Source organism: Rhopilema esculentum, chromosome 11, assembly GCF_057945365.1.
Source record: "Rhopilema esculentum isolate cy_ngs chromosome 11, ASM5794536v1, whole genome shotgun sequence".
Classification (NCBI taxonomy): domain Eukaryota; kingdom Metazoa; phylum Cnidaria; class Scyphozoa; order Rhizostomeae; family Rhizostomatidae; genus Rhopilema; species Rhopilema esculentum.
In genome coordinates this window covers 11,086,721-11,108,198 of record NC_142825.1, presented here as the reverse complement: position 1 = coordinate 11,108,198, position 21,478 = coordinate 11,086,721, and the positions used below count along the sequence as shown (strand labels likewise).

The window sequence follows — 21,478 nt, the reverse complement described above, 5'->3', positions numbered from 1 at the left end:
AAAGTAACTCCTGTTTAGCAGAAAGTCTAGAACTGTCTAGAAAACTCTCACCTCTTGACAGCATTGTACAAGATAAAAGGATAAGCCTGTCTGAAGAGTCGTTAGATAAGAAAAACGCACATGCAAGTACGCAGATGTAAACATGGCGATGACGTCATTGACAGGGCTTGTTTCAGTCGCACGAGGTTGAAAATTATGGAAATTTGGTGCACTCCTGTCTATAGCCATTGATGGAGAAAAAAGCGCCAATCTAGATGTTTCTATTACGTAGCTAGTTCAGTGTAATCCCCATATAACGAACCCCGTGTATAACGAACTTCCCGGTATAACAAACTTAAGTTCTGGTCCTTTGAATTCTGCCTAACAGACTCCTTACAAATTCTATCGGTATAAGGAGCCCTGTATATAACGAACTATCGATATTACGAACAAAGTTTTGGTTCCCTTCATCATAATTACCCTCGATATCAGGCACTGCGCAGTCCTTTGGGCTAGCTAGGGCTATAGCCCCTCCTCCCACTTTTTGCAATAATAGACTAGAAATATTTTGGAAGTTTTACTCTAACGCAACTTTGGATAGTTTACTCCTATCTAGTAGCAGTTCTTCTTGACTGGGAACCTTTTTTTATTTGCTAGGTGTTTTACCTTCGATGTGATGTATTTTCTAACTTGGTTAGCTTTGTGTCTTGTTTTTAATATGATGGCATTTCCGGTGTTCTAGAGGGCGTGGCCTCAAAAAATTTTCATACAAACCCATTTCAGCCTCTCAAGTTTTAAACTGGTGCGCGGTCCCTGCTTGATATAACGAACTTTCCATAAATTTTTCATCTGTTGTTTATACTTAATTATTTTCGGTGTTCATTTATCGCTTCCACTTGTGGGAAATCATTTATTGTCTTCGGCAAAACATGCTGATGATACATTTCAAGCACTGCCTGACAAACCCAAAGTACGAGATGAAAGTTTGATCGCGTCAAACATTACTGTAAATGAATACATTGACACCAACGAACACCTTCTTACAAATGAGAAATTGGCAATGAGCGACGATGAAATTTTATTGGGAGACCGAGATGAAACGTGAAAAGAAGAAGACAAATAAGAATGTGATCAAAGGCATCATTCAGCCGCCGACTAGAAGTGAAGTGATACCAGCTTTGCAAATCCCAAAGCATAAAAGAAACCTAAAGATATTCGTTCTTGATGACTAACCATTAGAAATATTTGAATTCAGCTTGGTTTTTTGGAGTGTAATATGCACAGAAGTTGGAGATAGTTTAAACAGGCACACATAACGTTACCCTGGGCACCACGCTCACTATATATAAAATAAATGGATATCTCTATTTTGTTTTATATATAGTGAGTCTGGTACCCAGGGAAACATAATGTGTATTATGAAAATATCTAAAAATATGTTTTCTCTCGGTTAAACGAACTCCCAATAGAAACAACTATTTTCTGGTTCCCTTTGAAGTTCGCTATATCGGGATATGTATTTCTCACAACAAATTCTTGATAAAAACATTTAATTGAATTTTGGGAACGAAAGAAATTGCTAGAAAAAATTGGTGCTTCTCAAAACTAGAAGGGACTATTGGCAAATAGCATTGTGGGACATGTACTTCAAACCAAGAGGTAAAAAATGGGCAAGTATCATCTTACATGCACATTTTAAAAACATTCCATACTCAATGTCTTGCAAACTATGTCATACTCTGCAGCGCTTAGAAAACCAAACAAAATACTCTGCAACGAGATCAAAATTTTGCGGATGTCCGCAAAGACCGAAAATCCTGCAACATGCTGATAGCATTAATTTGGCATTCATGAACAACGTAATTTTATCATCAAACAGATTCTGGAGCTCTATTAATATCAATAAAGTGTGCTCGTGCAATTATTCCAGATTTACAACCAGACAAGCATGGCTTATTTGTTTTATAACACACTAAATGCGGTATATCAATGGCGGCGCCAGCCACTAAGCTCTGAGGGGGGACAAACCAAAAAATTTAAGCTACGCCTTTTTAACCACCAGAAAACGCCCTTTTACCAACAGGGAACGCCAATTTTATCCAAAGGAACGCCTACGACTAACTTTTGTTTGAAAATTGACAGTTTCAAAATCATTGGATTACATCACAAAAAGTACGGTGTCGAATTATTACCCCTCCCCCAACATTTTCTCATCGAATTTAGACGAAATACAAAATCGATTCTGCTGAGAACTTGGGGGGGGGGTGTCTCCCTCAGTCCCCCCGTGGCGCCGCTACTGGGTATAGTATCCCTTTGAATACGGAAAAAATACATTACTTGCACTCAGTATCTAAATTCATTCTTTCTTCTCTCTGCTCAGTACCTGCCATATCCATATGGGACGCCTCTATTTTCCGGACGCACTCCATACATGCCCCCCATGTCCCGTCCGTTATTGCCAAAATCGCTAACATCATAATCATCAGTATCTTCATCATCTTCATTCATCATATCACCATAGAACATTCCGCCGTCTGGCCTTCCATGCGCCGTTCGCGGTCTTTCATATGGGTCCGGAGGCATACCATACTCAGTCTCATAACGTGGATCGATGCCTCCCTCCCAAGATTGGTAAGGATAATCATCATCATTTGAACCATTAAGCAAATCTTCTGGATGTCCGTAGAACAAGTCCGGTCTATCAAGGATGTCTGAGTTGTATGGGTTTTCATCATCATAATAAAGAAGATTATTTGGGTCGTCTTCGCCATCTTCTGCATGATTTTCAACCATTTCAAGCCACTGTGAATTATGCCATCTGAATTTCTCGATCAAGATTTTCTTTCCCCATTCTTCGTCACACTCCTGCAGATAATATGAATGATGAAGAAAATACGTCATCCCAGGACAACAGGGCCGCATTTAAGTCTGTTGGGGCCCTGGACCCAAAGTTGACACATATATACCAAAAAATTAGTTCACACTCTTTTTATTTACCCTTTTCAGCACGGTGAAACATTTTTCACCAGAGAAACCTCTGTATGACAAATTGTGCAACAAACTAAGTGCAATCATTGCATTGGGGGAAGCTCCAACCAGGAAAAGCGAAAGTTTCAAAAGCCCTGGGGTAAAAATAAAATAGGAGGCCCCTGCGAGCGGAGCGAGCTCAAAATTCTTGTGACCACGCCCTTTATTCCAATCTTAAAATGGAATTCGTTACTTTGCGAGGCCCCTTAGCTTCATTCAAACAAAAAATTGAAATCAAGAGCACTTAAAAGGCTTTTAAAATTTTGTAATTTTAAATCGAAGAATTTTGGGGGGCCCCTGGGCCCGGGCCCAGTGGGCCCATGGGTAAATGTGTCACAGGAGGACAGTACAAAAAAGGAATGTTTGGCAACTGTACCGATCATTTAGATTATAAAAGTAGAGACATGGCACACTAAACATAACTCTCCTCGAAGACTTTTTTTTATGACCAGGTAAGCAGAAATTCTTATTCAATGGTGACGCGCTGTCACTCACTTTCAAGGCCTGGAGAACGGAATAATCTAAAACATTAAAGGCAACCTTCTTAAAATGACCTTAAGGTAGCTCTCACCTAGGCGATTTTTAAGATGATCCTCAAAACATTTCGCGGCGCAGTATGCAAAGTGTATCATCTTGACGAAAAATAAAACTTGAGTTCAAATTTTCGTCAAAGTTTTGATTATCATCACAATGACGTTGGTTCACGCATTCTGATTTGATGATTCTTATATCTTTTTTGCAAACAGAAAACGCTTGGGGACCTGTTCTTTTAACACAGGTCATTCACTTTAAAGCTTATACATAGAGCTGATAGCTAAGTCAAATGAGTTATGATTATTATGGTGTTCACGAGGTATCAGCCATGTCAACAATATACTTTTTTCATGTTGTGTCTCGAAAACACTAAGAGCGCAATACTTATTGGGGAGTGAAACCAGCATTCTTTCAAAGGTCCTTAGCGCAAGAGCCTTCAACCGCACTCATTAAAAAATCTCATTCATTTTCAAAACTGAAACTTGACAGGTCTGTATATGTAAACTTCTGATAACAGCTGGCTACAGACCCCTGATCATATTTACTTGTATTGCAAATTTTATATGCAAGATGGGGTAATAGGGGGAGTGTACAGACTAACTTACCGATATAATATCCAGTGTTCCATCGCAGATCTTTCTGACTTCTTCGTTTTTATCGTGCATCAAGTCAATCAAATAGGCTGGCGCCTCTGTGGCACGGTTAAGAAAACATAATAATGGAAACAGCTCTTAAGGGATGGCCATACAGCGAGCATATATATATATATATATGAAGATCTCCAAGATCTCCCGAAGATCTCAGAACATCTCCCGAAGAGTGAGTTACTCACGAAGCAGGCTTGTAGAGATAAACCATGTAGTCTTATTTTCTTCAACTCTATGATATATCACGCTCTACGTGCTAACGTATTGAGCACTGTGCTACGGAAGTATCAAAAGACAAATTTCTATATATATATATATATATGCTCAGAAACATTGATTCTGAAGAAGCTTATAGCGAAACGTCAACCAAGTTGTTTTTTTATTGAGTATCTATATATATATACATGGTTATAGAGTAAGTATAACTGCTGCTGAGCGGATGAGAGAGCTTGAAAGTAGCCTGCACACAGAGGGATTAAAAAAGGTCCAAATTTACCCTCTGGCCTATAGCTCATGATGTTTCGATTCCCCGTTTAATGATTATGCTTAAAGCAGTCACTTTGTGTTTCACGCTTAATATAATGAAAGGCTAGCTTATAAAGAAGATTATAGAAGAAAGAGAGAAAGCTTAAATTTTACCCGGGTGGTCAGATGGGTGTCGGGATGTTTGATCTGTTTGGTCACGCCTATTTATGATTGGCTCTTCTCAACATAAACAAGCAAAGTGGCTATCCGAAATTTTAGAACCGGTCCTAACACTTCATTAATCTCGGTGTATGGAAAACTCCTTTTCTTGGCCCTTTTATCCAAAACTTGGATTCAGAAGCCGAGAAAATGTTTATGTACTCGGTTGACATCAGCAGGTTGTTTACCAACGTGCCACTGCCATTTGATGAGACTATAGGGATCTAAATTGCCCCCAATCCCTGAGGACATTGCTAGATGGTGTTGCTATGGGTAATTCTCAGGCAAAACAACGGTTGCGAAATGAAAACAGCTACAGCGTATTTGCAAAAGAACAAAAAGCCCAAAAATGTGATTCGGCAATTGATCCACATTTAATCACAAATCCAGAGTTTGCCAAAACATATGCTAGTGACGACAATTTAAAAATCATTGGACAGGCAAAGTCATCTTTTCATTTAGGAGTTTTAGAATCTGTTTACATCAAAATAAAGGATCCCGACTTGTGTAGACAGAAAGAGTTAATTTTTTGAGAAAATCCTGGCTTAGTTACTCTTGTAAAATCCTGGAAAAGAAACCGCTAATCCTGGAAAATCCAGAAAATCAAATGAAAGGTAATAGGGGTTATGGACAAACAGATTAGGGACATTTTTTGGTGTTGCCTTTTTAAAATATTCATGACCACACCCATCAAACTAGGTAAGTGTAATGTAATGGAAAGAGAAGGCATCGCCTTTCCCTCGTGTAGTTGCCAGGAAAAGACGTTTCAAGCCTGTTCAGTGACAGAAAGCTACAAAGGATACGCGTTTCTTTGATAATGACGTTCCTCGTTGCCTGGTGAAATATCATTTGGTAAAACACAAAGACAACTTGGAGCACAACTTCGTCATCTTCTTGTTTCGCTAAAATGACAATAATTCAGACGTTTAGCTAAATATATGTTCATTATAAAGGTCAGAGGAACAGAATTTAAGAAGAATAAAAATCTTTGATAAGCCTATTTAAAAGAAAAGGATAGACAACAACCGAAAGTTCAGGGCAAACCGAAATGTATGGTCAAAAGACTTGCTGTAAGCATCTGAAACAGGTGTTAATGCAAGTGTGCTAAAAATATGGACTACAATGGCATTATTTGACTGAAAAATGAACATTTTTTTCTTGGTATTAGACAGACAGAGAAATGAGAATAGGATGAAGCCACGTCAGTTAGTTACGAAGAAGTCAGGATAGGAAGAAGCCAAGTTATGAAGGAGGCAAATGAAGGAAGCAATTTACGAAGAACGGAAGATTAAAAGAAGCAAGTTAGAACGTAGTCAAGTTAGGAAGAAGACAAGCTAGGAAGAAGACAAGCTAGGAAGAAGACAAGCTAGGAAAAAGTCAAGTTATAAAGGACGCATATCAGGAAGAAGGCAAACCATTTAGCTCAGTTAAAAATGGTCAGTGCTGAAAAAATTCAGAAATCTCAAAACTTAAAACAACAACATCAAAGAAAAAGTTGTATTCTTAAAAGACTCCGGCACCGAAATTTTGTGATTTTCTTCCAATGTGACTGGCTGATTTGAATTAAATGTTAGAGGCGAATTCTCGCAAATTCTTCACAAACAGCTACAAAAGTCCCTTGCTTTCTGAAATGGTATCTAAATGGAAAAAGAATCCTTTCCAGCATGTCAGTATTAAGGCCAAAACTGCTAAAAAAACCAAAATAAAAAAACTCTTAGTAAACAACGTGTCGATAAGTTATTGGTTGACAGAACACAGGAATACCTCTAAGCAGCTCGATAAGGTCTTGGATAATACCCGATTTAGCCAACATCGTAGCACAGCCTTCGTCACTAGCGATTGTACCAGTAAGAATTGTCACCTCAAGAACAAGATCGTCTTCAACAGCACCTGAAACATTCAAAGCGGAACAATATATAGTATATATATAAATATATATAATTATACAAGAACAAACAATTGATTCGCATTTTTTCAAAGATTCTAGTCTAAAATCTAGAAATATGAGATAGCAGGATTTGGAATAAAAGGGCTCTTTATACATCCAGACAATTGGGCCACGAGGAAATGAAAACGGCTCTCTGCGCAATAGCTTTCACTAAATAAAAAATTTGATTCCCGTGCACTTTAAAGCAGTGGGAATTCAAAATTTTCTGATACATTACTACTTAGCTAAGGAAAAACACTAGTTTTGCAGTTTTCCTTGGTGTGTGTACTTTTTCAAGACTACTTTACCCCACCATCAGCCGTAAGATATACACACCGACCCCTTCATACCATGACTCAGTGTCTGATCAGTATTCCTCTAGGGAGTGATTCAAAGCTGTTAAGGCTTTGTAAAAATTTTGAATCACAAGGGCAAAGATTTAAAACTGAGTAAAGTGGCCTCTCTAACACATCGATATTCAACAATTGAATCTTCTTCATTCAGTTTTCCTAATCAATCTGTTCGTTATAGGGGATTAATTTTTGCTTTCCTACATGCTACAAGTTTTTTATGCCTGATGCAACTAGGTTTTATGACAGTGAAAATTATGTTTGCACTCTTGTTTAGGGGGACTGAAGAAGAAAGGAGGGTTCCACATCTCCCAGCCTTTTGAATAAATATTAATTGTTGACTCAAACCGAATCTTTGCTCGCCTATAAATACACTTCTTTGTTTTTATTAGAATACTTAAATTTTTGTCCAGCCTGGATATTATCAAAAAATATTGGTTTTTAGCCTGAATATATCCTTAAATTATTTTCTTTCTTTAAAATATGATATTGTTTCAGGTTTCAGATTTACAGATTTCTACCACAGAGTGATTTACTGCTCGGATTTTGTCAGATAAAATCCGAATTTTCAAGGGCCAAATTTGGTTCTAGAAATTGATCAATATTGGTCATAAATTATATCTTTATTTGATAGTGAAGAGCAGGACAGTGCCAATTTGTGTCTATCAATTTTTAAATTTTGCCCCAGTTTTGAAAATTTATGCAGTTATATTACGTAAGGTAAAACAAGGAAGAAGTCGATCAAAACCATCGCTTTCCCCCAGTGGAAACTCAATTTAATAATAAAATTTGATCATCAGAATTTGCTTCTAAGTATGCAATTTCTGGCAAATTTGGAGCAATAGATTATAAAATTTTTCCCCTTCGGCGGCAACCATGGTGCCGTCGCAGGTAGTAACTTCATTTTACCCTTGTCCTAAGCTACAGATGTCAGGGGCGTTCACTGTAAGTATGAAGAAACAGAGACCAGACAAAAAGTGCATTTTAAATATCTTTGAAGATACTCGTTTTTAAAATAAGCTTTATGGGATACACTAGCCACATATTATCAAAACCCGCCCTTAGGACTAGGACTAACTCATTTAATTTGTTCTGTGGACATTTGCTACACTGTTCACCATTGTCTACATTCCAAAGTGAATTCATTTCACACATATTCAGTAATCTAACCGCGGTGATTAGGAAAGAAAATTCCCGGTAAGATATGGTCAACTTTTGATTTGTGCTACAACACCAAGGGCCAAAACCACAGTTACATTGGAAATTTGTTTATCAGCTTACTAATTTTGTTTCGAATTCCCGTAAAACCGCATTGCTACGGGAGAAGCGTAACAGAATTCTAAACCGAATTAAGTCTACAATCATATCATTCTTCTCACACCCGGGCTGACATGGTAGCTGGCTCGCTAATAATAAAAATAATATATAATCTCGCCAAATCTCCATTTCGGATTAGTCACTATAACACAAACACAGAATTGCCAGGAAAGATGTCATGTGCAGTAAAGTACCACAGGCTAACTTCCACTTAAGTTTCAAGAAGTTCAACCAATCTCTCAATTTCTATCAGGCCTTTTTGCGTTGCTTTTTAGAATTTGTTCCATTCCTGGAAGGTTTTTTTTGAATTGTTCACATTGCCATAAATGTTCTATGTTTTCTTCATGTAATCCACATCTGTAACTTATATCAAAATATTTTCTTTTGAAATAGCTTTTAAAATGTTGGGATTGGGAACTGGCCCTCAGTTCCCGTAACACCAAGTTACTTCTTAAGGTAAATTGTTCCCGCTTAGGTACTTGCTCAGTGTGTCCTACCCTGGGTACCAGACTCACTATATATTTTATATAGTGAGTCTGGTACTCAGGGTAAGTGTGTCTACAAGTTCACCGATGTTTTTGCCAAACCTTGGGGAGACGAGCAAGAGAAAGTTTTTTAAATGAGTGAGGAAATCCACCATCCTGGATTCAAAGAGCATGGGCTCATTTTTTACAACACACTTTCGATATACACACTAGCATTTCACAAGATGAGGTATCAAAGCTTCCCTTAATCTCATCAAAAATCATTATGGGGAAACTACCCTGCTGCATATAAAATTCAACAGACGGTGATTATTATTCTCAAACATAATTATATTGCCTTTACACTCTCTTTTCATAAGAACAATTTTATAAGAACACGAGCTTCAAAATTTGTCAAAAGTTGAAAACAACTTAAGAACAAGCTGAGGCTGAGCTACCGTAAAATGTAACTTTTGAACAATGTTTCATCTCAAAAACGAGGAGTTTTTTGTCATCTTGGGGTGCTTTTCCCGTGAATATTCTAACATGGCGGCAAATGAAGATTTTCTCACGCACTTTGTTTGCAAATGAGGCCTGGATCCCTCCCTAGGGTGAAAAGCTAGCAATCGCACTGCTTAAACCCTACAAATTTAAGAACAAAGTAAGCACAATTCAGCCTCAGATTTTCGAAAAAATTAAGAACAACCAGCCTGAACTTCAATTTACTGCCTTTTATAAACAAACTTGTAATGGTAAATTTTATTAACCTCCCTTAAGGCACCGCAATGGGAAAAACCTTTGCCCCAAATTATGCCAACATATTCATGACAACAATAGAACAACATATCTTGAGCAATGCCCCGATGGGGTAGCCTGCCTGCAGACTCTTGAATTGAATTGTACGATGGGGCGTAGTCAAATATTTTGGAAGAGATTTATCGATGACATAATCTTCATCTAGCAAACACAAGCTTGAAATTCTACAGGAATTTATACAATACACCCCATATCATCCACAAAAAATAGATATAAAAACCATATATAGTCGACGCCCTTCTTAAAGTCACGCTTCTGGTTACAGTCAAAGCAAATTTAGACCCAAATATGCAAAGCTGTTCCATCAAATTTTGACCCAAATAGCCCCACTTACAATGTCTTAGTTTTCTGGCAAGCGGTGCTTGACTTTTTAGTATGGTTTTTAAATAAGAAACAAATATCAACCAAGGGTATAACCATAGAAATTGGTGTAACACTTAAGGTGAAAGGAAATCAGAATCAATCTAGAAATCTATTTCATCCAGCCCAAGATCACGCTGGCAATTTCTATTTCGTGTCACTGGTAGTCTGTATCATTTACTTTTGGAGTAGACAAATGACAAGCATAACCTACTTTCTTGTTACAGTTACATCAGAAAAACAACAAAATAGATCCGTTGGTAGAAAACATTTGCCCTGCAAAAATCATTTTTGCTGTGCGAAAAGGTCCTACTTTCATGGTTGGGGGGAGACTTTCGTGGTGAACCATCCCCCCATACCCCATGTTGAAAATATTAGAGGACCTTTAACCCGCGTTTTTGGTTCTGTTATTCAAACTTGTTACGTTGTTTATACACAGTACCACAAAAATCTCAAAATCAGGTGAAAGTCATATCGCATATCGTATTTCAGTTTTAAGTTGTAAAATGTTACGTTTGAATTCGCATGAAAGTCGCTTGACGCTTTTACCAAATTAGTTTTTTTCGCGAAAGAACTCGCACGGTTAGGGAATTTCCAACACCCCCCCCCCCCCACACTCAAGTGACGCCCCTGATTGTATACTCAGTTCAATCAAGCCATTCATTATTTAATTATACCAGCTTTTGTTCTTGGTATACTTATTTTGTCAAACGTGTTTCTTTCATGTTTATTAGTTTATGTAGGTACAAAAGCCTTCTTAATTTCATTCGATAAACCATTGGCATAAGTCCACATTCATATAGTAAGCCTTGATTGGGTGTTGATTTTGGTATTGAAGTGGTTTTGGTTATCGCATCTTTTTGAATATTTTCAAGGATTTCTAAAAATATTTGTTGCATATAAGTCCATGTTTCACTTCCATATAAGATTTTAGAGATAAGTACAGTTTCAATGTTATGCTTATTTCCATGCTTTGTTTTTTGAATGCTGGTTGGCTGATAAAGAATTTGATTTCATTAATGATTGCCTTTGATGAATTTTTCCTGCTATTAATGCATTCCTCTACTGTTCCTCTGCTATTTTTTATATCTCCTAAGTAATTATATTTGCTAACCTCTTTTAGGGTTGCCTCATTAAGCTTTAGTTTCCTACCTTGGCCTTTACTCTGTTTGTTTTTAAAATTCATTATCATTCTTTCACTCTTATCAAGGTTAAAGTTTAGTAGATTTTGTTTTTGAAATTCTTCTGCTATGTTCAATATTTGTTGCATTTTCTCTACTGAAATAGATGCAAACAGAATATCATCTTGACACAATAGAGGTGGGATAACCATCCTTCCATATCATATTCCTTGTCTCTTTATAATTATAGGTTCCATTTCTTTATCACATATCGGGGCTGCTAATATTATGCCTTGTTTAAGATTCTCGCCTATTTCAATGTCCTGAGTTATTCCACATGGTGTATTTATTTTTAGATGCTTCTTCAGTGGCGATTCTAGCCTTAAAAATTTGGGGGGGGGGGCTAGCCGGGGGCCAAACTGTCAGTTATAGGAGCCAACGCTAGCTATTACTTTGGGAACTAGTAGAATGTAAAGCAGTGGCGTGGTGGCTCGAAATTAGCTAGCCACAAGGCACCGGTTCTTAGATCCCCATAGATAAGTATGTCCTTGGTACAGTTCTATCAATGCTGTTATCATTATGCCAAATAGTTTTTATTAGTGGTGTAAGGAGCAGCTGTGATAGCATTGAGGAAAATAAAGAGAGCAACCCTAACAAAGTGAAAAAACGATTGAACATCTTTGGCAGAAAAAATTGAATTTTTAATAGAAACTTTTGAAAATAACTGGGGGGGGCAAAACAAGGGGCAAATAAAATTTATGGGGGGCGTGGCCCCCCTTAGCCCCCCCCCACGTAGAATCGCTACTGTGCTTCTTAGATATTTACCTTTAACTCCACTTTAATATAGATCGAGTAAACATGATTTCAAATATAATTTGTCAAAAGCTTTTTCTAATTCAAGGAACACTAAGTTAATATCACATTTAATGTATTCGAAGTAATCAATCACTGCTTGCCACATAATTAGGAGATATAGGGTTGATCTTCTCTTTCTCCCACCAGCAGCAGCCTCTGAAAAGCCATTTTCTATATTTTTCCTTAGTTTTTTTAATAAAGTAACAACTTTTCAAAGATTTTGCTGATATGGATAGTTAGAAATATTCCTCGCCAGTTTTTTAATTGTTTCCTATTACCTTTTCACTTGTATATTGTTTTAACTATTAATCTTTTCCACGTTTTTGGTGTAACCCCCTTTTCAAACGCAATATTTATAACTTTCAAAATTGATGTTTTCAGTTTTTTTCCACAATTCATACAAAATTCATTACACATATTATCTAACCCTGGACTTTTCTTTGTTTTTAAGCTACATATTTTAAACATTTTGGAGTTCCCCTTTCACGAATGTTGCATTCTCTGGGAACCTTCTATCACCTTGTTTTCTTCCAATGTTTTTGAACAGGATTGTTTTTACCCTTACATTATTCTTGTGTTTATTTTCTGGTTACCTACTTGATTATAGTCTCTTGAAATAGCCCCCATGCTCTCTGAGGATTTCAATAGTGTCCATAAGCTCTTTTACATTTTCATTTATAATTGATGCCACTCTTAATTTATGAAACTCAGCACTATTTACTAATTCTATGCAAATTTGCTTTAAGCTTTTTCAATTTTTCTATATTAGTTTTTTCAATGATTTTTTTGCTAATTGCCTTGATTCATATTTTTGTGAAATCTTTTGTTTAATGAAATCGTAGTAATCTTAATGAGTAAATTAAGTTTATATTGTAAGTTTTTTTCATTTTCTCAAGACCAATTTGTGACCATTTTTAAACAATTTCAAAATGAAGTAAACATAAATGAAAACCTTTTTGAAGCCCTTAAAAAGAGAAAAGGTCTACCACGAAAAACTAAAAACCTGGCTATTTTTGCACTTGAGGCATCAGCTTTCAATTTATGGTTGACATATATTGAGCCAAGTCTGTTTCTTTGATTAGATATAAAGAGCAAGTTAATTGACTCCTACTGTATACAATTTAATGTACTTTCCAACAATAAGCAAGCTGAAGATCGTTTTCACCCACGTAACCTTGGGCATAGCAACTGTTGCTATCCGCCATTACTGTATTCCAAATAGAGGCACCTCAAGTCAAGAACTTGTGTGCCTGCTACCAGAGCAAATGCCAGAGCAAGGTGACATAATGCGAAACAGACTGTTGCAAGTCTCCTAATGGCTGCAGTCAATTCTAAAGAAGGACGTCGCCATAATACCGCAATTTACATTACCGTTCGGGACTCACAGCAAAACCAGCACAAAGCTATTTTTGCACAAAGTGGCTCTTTATGCACACAACACACTCTCTATGTTAAATGAAGGCCTTTTTAACGAAATGAAATAAATTGATCACCTGGGATAAGTTTGCTCTTAATGTAAGCAAGAAGATCATACTCCTTCAGCATCACCGAGTAATCCATATCTGGAACGTTCAAGTTGCCAAGAATGCCAACACACTCAATAACAAATTCCTCATCGCCGTAGTTCTTTATTATGTTGGCCAAATCTGGTATGTAATTCTTAAAAAGAAACATACTTTTAACAATAAAACGTTATGGGAAATAAAGGTTATAAAACTACGAAGTTTTAAATACAAGAGTAAAAAAGAGCTATAAGCAGCAAATATCGTGGATAACGAAGACTTCTTTAGCGAATATCATTTTCCAAACTTCATCTCGAAGTCGGAGTTGTTTTTCCGAATCAAAGAGGGTCATGGATTAAATGTCTTTATAGCGTTCAAATTTCTGAAGGTTTTAGATAATTTTTACTGGTGGCAAAATAATTGTCTATCTTATGTAAAAAAATGAAATTGCTAAAGGCTAGACTAATCTTCATAAAAAGTCTATCAGTTCCTATGAAAATAACACATCGCAGCAAAAAAGCTTAACAAATGGCAATACCATGAAATCCTTTTTGGTTGGGCCATCGTGCTGTGAAATGTTTCTAATCATCTTCATGAGTAAGGGATCCTTGAACTTCAAAGCTCTACGCATTAGAAGTCTAAGGCCATTTCCTTCACATATCAGCTGAGCATTTCTTTTATTCGATGCTAAGTTGATGCACAGAGCAATCAGCTCAATGTCCACACGATCTGACTTGCATTCAAGAATCATTTTCATAACCTACAGATAAATAATCAGTTACTTTGAATTACCGATAAAATTTTATCAGAAAGTGAGAGTCTCTCCAATTTGCTAGCATTGTTTTTGATGGAATTTTTTCCTGTTTCCAACTACTTCCTGTTTTTTTCAAAAATTACTAGACTGATCGTAATTTTACACACACAAAAAATCAGATTTGCTAGCAAAAGACCTACTGTTAGTCAGTTGTTAGTGGTTCATTCAGCGAGGGCAGAAATGCAACATGGTGTCGGCTCAAGGAGGGACAATAATGCCAATTTAGAATAACACAGCGTCTCATAGAAAGGCTATATTTTCCATGACTTCAACCTAAACGAAAGTGTCCATAACAATAAATTCAAATGGAAAACAGCAACCACAAACAACTTCTGATTATTGGACTTAAATTATTCCTTTCTTTGCTCAGCAAAAATTTTTGAAATTTCACTTTTCTTTCATCTTAAAATATGGGAGCCGGTGGAAAATCTCGTGCCTGTACAGGATAATTTTTACCCGGGCTCTAGCTCAAGTTTACATCACTTAGGGTCACTAGGCAGCTCCAAAAAAACCTTTTTACCTTTGAAAAGGGCAGAGTTTTCTAAAAAATGTTTTAGACTGCCAACAGTGCCTTGTAGATGTGTGCCTGCAAACATACTAACAACTCAATTTTGCTAATGTTTTAAGGAGGCAAGCCGTTCAGGTTTGGTGTTCATTTACACCTGATAATTATATTGGATAGTTCCCATATCAAGGGCAGTGGAAATCTGTACTAATCAGGACTTAAATAAGAAAGAATAAAAATAAGAAAGAATGAGAATAAGAATAAGAAAGAATAACAAAGAATAAGAAATAACGATAAACACAAGTGAAAAATGCAGAACTCACCACTGGGATACAATCCGTATAGCTGAAGAAAGACTTGTACCGATCATCTAGACTTATGTGATACAGAATGCACAAAACTACGATACAGTGATGCTCTGAAGGTATCAAAGAGACAAGTTTAGGAACAAGTGCATTTTTCACCGCCTTCTCTCTAAGATCAGTGTCAAACGTCAAGTTTAGTAGCAGTCGAAGGGTTATATTCAGCAGATCATCATTTTCATGAGGTATAAGAGCTGCTATCTTCTCGATTATGTTGTTTTCAGCCATTTCGATTTTGTTTTCCTGGAAAATGCTCAATTTCTTAAGAAACGATACGACAAGAATGAGGAGCTCAGAGTTGTCCCGACCAAGCAAGCCCATAAGCAGAGTGACAATCTTCTTATTTTTCATTTTGATTTCAACCTTCGTATCTTCACCTAAATTCAACAGCAGATAAACGGTCACCCTCAAAAGATGCTCCTGCTTCTGCAGTAGGGTTTGGTATTTCTTGTAGCTTCTTTCGTAGTCTTTTTTCGTGGATGCATCTTTCTCAAGTGCATTACGCTTTGCATCAATCTCATCTGTCCATTGTGTGTACTTTTTTAGTTCATAGTCAAGAATGGTCATACACATCGCGCCAGTCTTTTGGCTTAAGACTACAGGGTGGAACTCTGAGAAACTCGAGAAGCAGAAAAACGTGTAAATAATATTTGTTGTCAACTCTGTGCTGACTTTCCATTCTTCTCGCAATATTCGGGCCAATGCACTTACAACGGTTTCTAGAACGAAAATCATCGAATTTTTGAAAAACAATAATGCAGTCACAAAAGGTTGCAATGTAACGTACCAAGTTCTTAAGTGATGTTATAACAAATTTAGGTTTTTGATTTTTTTTAACTTGTATATTATAACCTGAAAGTGCATCGTGAAATATCTCTAAATTTGCAAAATCATTAAATGTTTTACGAGTTGAGATCTGTCAATATAAGCAAAGGCTCTTTCGCCCACCAAACCTAATAAATTTGGCCTTGGTTCATGCCTCGGTTCATACCGTGAATAACAGTAATCCGTTAGCAAGCGTCAAATCTTCCATTGGCCATATCTCTTTCAATTATTGACATAATTTACTGATTTGCATAATTAGAAGTATTTCATTGTGATATTTTATGTTTGGTGATTAAAATTCTAAAAACGGATTCTTATTACGTAGGATTTTATGAAACTTCGACGTTAAACGACGAGAAAAAAGAAAACATATAATATATATGATGAATAAACCATATTATACGAAAAATATAATATGTTTTATTAATAAATGACTATACTACATTGTTTGGCATTAGCTTTGGATTTTCTTTAGATAAAATGAAAGCTGATCACTTTATTGGCCGATAAACGAACAAGATCACATCAAAGTAATCTTTTTTATTCTCTCTAATTGCTAGATTAAATCACTATTTCAATGTTATTGCTTACACAACATATGAATGTCTTGAAAATGCAAGATTATATTGAAATTCGAAAGTTGACACTATAAATTGTTGAAACATAGAATTATTTTTATGTAATAAATGAAAACAACCAAAATTCTTGTTAAAGCAAGCTTATAGAAACTGAATCCTTGGTTTTGATTATAGCTTCATTGATTGATGATTATTGTTGATTTTCATAATAGTTGATGCTGGTGGTTATAGTCTATGATTGATGTGATAACAATGATGATGGTGATGATGATGATTGATTGATTGATGATTATGCTTGATACTTATCATGATTTACGCTGATGATTATTAAAGTAAATGGTAATAATGGGGATTGATGGAGATGATGATTGATTTATGCTTACAATTGATGCTGATGTTTATTGATGATGATTACTAATAACTGACCAGTGATTGTTATATCTTAGATGCTAATGATTATAATTAATGTTGAAGATTGCTTAATTATTCATGGTGATAAGTCATTTATTTTTTATGCAATAGTATGAGTTGCTTTCAAAATGGTTGTCAAAAGCAATATTCACCAATTGTCAAAACATGACTCATGGTTCATTCTCATACCTGCAATCTTCTAACTAACAAAAACAAAGTCAGTCAATATGAAATGTCAATGTATTAATGGACTGAGAGTTCACAAAGATGACATTGCCAATTCATATAGAAATTATTATATATTTATATAGCATGCCTGGTTAAAATAATATTTAAGTCAGGCTTATCCCACAGTAAAAAATTCACAAATCAAACAATAATTTCACACCCCTCCTACTTTCTGCAAAATATTGACATGGCAAATATTCAATTTCTGCTTAACCGACTTGCTTTCTAAAGATTTTATGGGTAACGTTGTCTTCTTAAACAAAATATCTTAATATAAAGGTATATTTAGCTCATACCTATCAAGGTTTACGTTTCTTGCTTAAGTCCTGTGCAATTGAGGTTACTTTTAAATCTTGGAGTGTACATTCAAAATCTTGTTTTTTCCACTTATGATATGTTTTTTTAATATTTTTGTTTTGAACAACATGAAATATTTTGAATGATAACTCATGAGAGCATGCTAGCTAACCAAAACTTTATTCTGTATATTCTGACAAAATACAAAAATTTGAAACTAAAAGGTGTTAATCAATTGAAGCAATATGTCCAAAGTTTACAGTTTACACCCCGAGAAATGGAAACTTTGGACATATTTCTTTTTGTCAAAATATGGACATTGGACATATTCATATGCACATATTTAATATAAACTTTGGACATATCAACTTTCCATTTCTTGGTGTAAACTGTAAACTTTTTCATTATGCAGTGCTCATACTAAGTCTTGAGCTTTTGTTATTACATTAAGTTTTTCATTCTGTACTTTTTCCAAAAAATAGATAACTAATGACAATTTGAAATGAAAAATACAGTAAGTTATCTCATATTTTTTTAATGTTTTTGACAGTATTTGTTTTCCTTAACAAAATTGATAGGCACATATCAAATAGAGATAAATGCATGTCTTGTCTATATCTTAAATTAACATTCCTTGACACCAACTTGAAGGTATTCAAAAGTGAGGGAATATAATAATGTATCATAAGGTATAATTCAAACAACAGAGCCTTAGTCAAAAAGTCATATAACTAAGAAAACCTCACCATTTTGTGCAATTTCTTCTAAATTATCTGGATTCCTTGCCAGTTGAAGAATGAAAGCAGTTCCTTTTATTTTTTGTGGGGTATCTTCATAAAGTAGCTCTATGTACTCTTCAATGTCATTTAAATTTGCAGATTCATCAAATTCATTGCTGTCCAGAGGATCAATATCTTGGGACTTCTTTTTTGCTGGTGCTAAAGCTTGAAACAATAAAACTCAATTATTAAAGTATTAACTTGCAAATCTATCTAGGTGCATATTAGATTTTGTACAATTTCAAATGAGTGTTTTTTTATGAATTACCTGAACATTGGTAAGCTAAGAATACAAGGCTTGCTAAGAAGATATTAGCATGGTTTAAGAAAAGCTGCATTTCTATGTTTAAGTAGCTTTAAAAATTGCATGCTCATATTTGATTTGAACTGAAATTGAATAATAAGAGGTGTAAAAATGACAATAATCTACATAAGAGATAATATACAAAAAGAAGATGACTAATTTCTCTATTCTATCATGCTTGCTTAATGCAAGCAAAATTTAACAATTTGCTTAATATATACCTTCACTAGAAGTATCCTTCTGCTTTTCTGATCTCTTTTGCAAATAATACAACAACTGTTCTACTTCAGGCAGTTTACTTGGATGTATCAATTTGCATTTTTCAACTATTTCATTTGCCAAAGCAGCAATATTTGTGTTTGGATTTAAACTTTTTAAGCGTATTCTGTAAAAGTAAAAAAAAATATTTCAAAAAGAGAACTCTTGGCAAAGAGATAACCTTAAAATACTAGTTATATTTATCAACTGATTCAATTTTAGAAAATAAGGTTTTAAAAGTATCAGCTAGAAAATTGCAGCTTTTCGCTGCAAGGTATTAGTAGACAAAAAAGTCATATCTGGTGTATCATGCAAAGAAATGTTAGATAAGTGCAAATGCAAAACCATCTGTGATTGACTGCAAGCCACAAATTGTCTCATGGCTAGTGAAGAGGGAGCATATGGGGAATAGGTTGAATAATTCTTGGTTTTAAGAAAGTTTGGGAAATAAGCTTCTAATATAATAGGTCAACACTAATGATTTACTGTTGCTGATACACTTTGCAAATAATTATAACATTATATTATAACACACATATTATAATGTTAAAACGATAAAAGCTTAATGGCCAGTCATATTTGATACAAGGTTTGAATCTACACATGAATTCAAACAGTACTTGACAAAAAATTGATGGCAAACTACTTAGTAAACTGCTTTAGCAGATAATAAAAAAGGCAATTTTTGAAAGTAAGAAATTAACCTAAAATGAAAATTTACAGTAACAGCAAATTTTAAATTAATATGCATTTTGACTTACACTTTTTGCTTTGCCTGTCTCTCCCCAATCATTGCATCTCCAACCCCATCAATGATTGTTGCCTCTAGTTCATAATGAACGACAATGGCATTTTCTGTAGGATGCACATCAATTGATCTGCCTTTAACTCTCCTAAAGGTATCAAATACATATCTTAGATTCAGTTAATGATGGCAAATTGGAAACGGAAGACTACACTGAATGCATCACCTTTACACTTATCAGAAAAAGTCACTGAAAGACACCTTTGCTACTTTCAACAACAGCAACTTTACAAGATACAAGACTAAAACCGAGGAAAAATTTATATGTTTAATGCAATGTCTTGTTAAGCCCAATATTTGTGTTAAGCAAAAAAAAATTCCATACCCGTTTTAAAGGCAAGAATTTTTGCCTTATTAATGAGTGGACATTAAGGATTTCCCTGCACTGCATAATCACAGCATCACTTAATTTTACATGTCTTCAGACGAACTTTGCAACAGCTTATGTGTTACCTCTTTGAAATTGGACATTAGACGCCTTAAAATTCCTTTGAAGTGCTCATTTAACAGGCCAGAAGTATTCTAAATATTCGGCCTAAAAAATATGTATACAGAATATTTCCTCAAAATCAAGCTCCTAGAATAATCATTGTAAACAACGGTCATCGCCAAGCCAAGAAATAATCTTCGTGTACCTTTTCAAAAATTTAGCATCGTCCTCCATTTCTGGAACTTTGCAGACGAATCAACAAGGTTTTCCTGCGAGAGTATTTCAGGTCGTTTTATCTTTCAACGTGATATGAACCCTTGCAAACTCTGATTCTCCATAACAGCATAGCTTGCCTAGGCCATAAATTAAAACTTGAAGAACTGGGAACGAGGACATCCGGGCAGCAAGCATCGTGTTACCATGGTAAAGGACAGGTGCAATTGTGTGCTGTTGGGGTACCATAAATCCTCGAATTGGCCCCCCTCGATAAAGCCCCCCTCGAATAAGCCCCCACCCTAGAACTACAAATTGTCAATAAGCCCCCCCCCCTCGAATAAGCCCCCACTGCTACCGTAAATTTTCAAATTTGACCCCTCCATTTGATGATTTTCGCCATCTGAAGTTGCCTATGGCGTTTTATTGAATTACACAACAAATTCATACTTTTGGTAGTAATTAATTAAATAGTCATAAAGAAATTTATACTAAAATAAGCTAGTATAGGTCTTTTAATGATGTCTTCTTAATGTCAACAATAATTCTGTAAACCCCCCCCCCCTCGTATGAGCTCCCCCCCCTCGAGTAAGCCCTCATCCAAAAATATGAAAAGTAAATAAGCCCCCCGGGGGGGGGGGGTAAAACAAGGATTTGCAGTACTTTAAAAATGTCCAAGTTATGTATAAAATTAGTCGATTTATATAAAAAACAAGACTAAATATTTAACAAGAAATTGAAAAAATATCTTCTAGAAACTACTTGAAGGTCACTGAAGTTTGCAAAATGCTCAGAGGAGTATCAGACGAAAAAGCTTTTAGTATGTTGTAAAATGTTTGGATTTTTCAAAGCCATTTTCAAAATCTGTATCCCAAAAAAATTGTTGACATTCTGAAAGGCGGACAATTCTGATCAGCCGACAAATTTTTTTCCCCGATCGTTTATTGGTCAAAGTCACATAAAAAACTTTCTAAAAAGCAGACATTTAATGAGCGGACACTCTAATTAACGGAAAATATTGTTGGAAAAAATAGTCAATTTGGTTTTTTTTCTTTCCAATTAGCGGACATTATAAAAAATTTAGGA

At 35.4% G+C, this 21,478-nt stretch overlaps 1 protein-coding gene across 2 annotated transcripts; it reads right to left on the bottom strand.

The window, feature by feature from the left end:
- Positions 1–1,622: 1,622 nt before the first annotated feature.
- LOC135693702 (kinesin-associated protein 3) lies at positions 1,623–20,572 on the bottom strand. Of its 2 annotated transcripts, XM_089111313.1 has the most exons (12): positions 20,470–20,572; positions 20,385–20,431; positions 19,706–19,837; positions 18,908–19,071; positions 18,350–18,547; positions 15,226–15,983; positions 14,122–14,343; positions 13,575–13,740; positions 6,636–6,761; positions 5,675–5,773; positions 4,146–4,231; positions 1,623–2,844 (listed from the first exon to the last, which is right to left on the bottom strand). In XM_089111313.1, the coding sequence occupies exons 2-12, from the start codon at positions 20,411–20,413 to the stop codon at positions 2,356–2,358; spliced, it is 2,469 nt and encodes an 822-aa protein (XP_088967439.1). In that variant the 5' UTR covers positions 20,414–20,431; positions 20,470–20,572; the 3' UTR covers positions 1,623–2,355. The 2 variants fall into 2 exon arrangements, with proteins under 2 accessions (XP_088967439.1, XP_065068315.2); XM_065212243.2 differs by having other exon boundaries at positions 20,385–20,564.
- Positions 20,573–21,478: the final 906 nt, after the last annotated feature.

What these genes read in the sequence shown, in the direction of transcription:
- LOC135693702 (XM_089111313.1), bottom strand. Translation starts at nt 20,413, where the DNA reads ATGGAGGACGATGCTAAATTTTTGAAAAG. An exon ending in CAACCAAAAAGGATTTCATG is followed by an intron (nt 13,741 to 14,121) that starts GTATTGCCATTT and finishes TTTCTTTTTAAG; the next exon opens with AATTACATACCAGATTTGGC. An exon ending in TAAGAGCAAACTTATCCCAG is followed by an intron (nt 6,762 to 13,574) that starts GTGATCAATTTA and finishes TGAATGTTTCAG; the next exon opens with GTGCTGTTGAAGACGATCTT.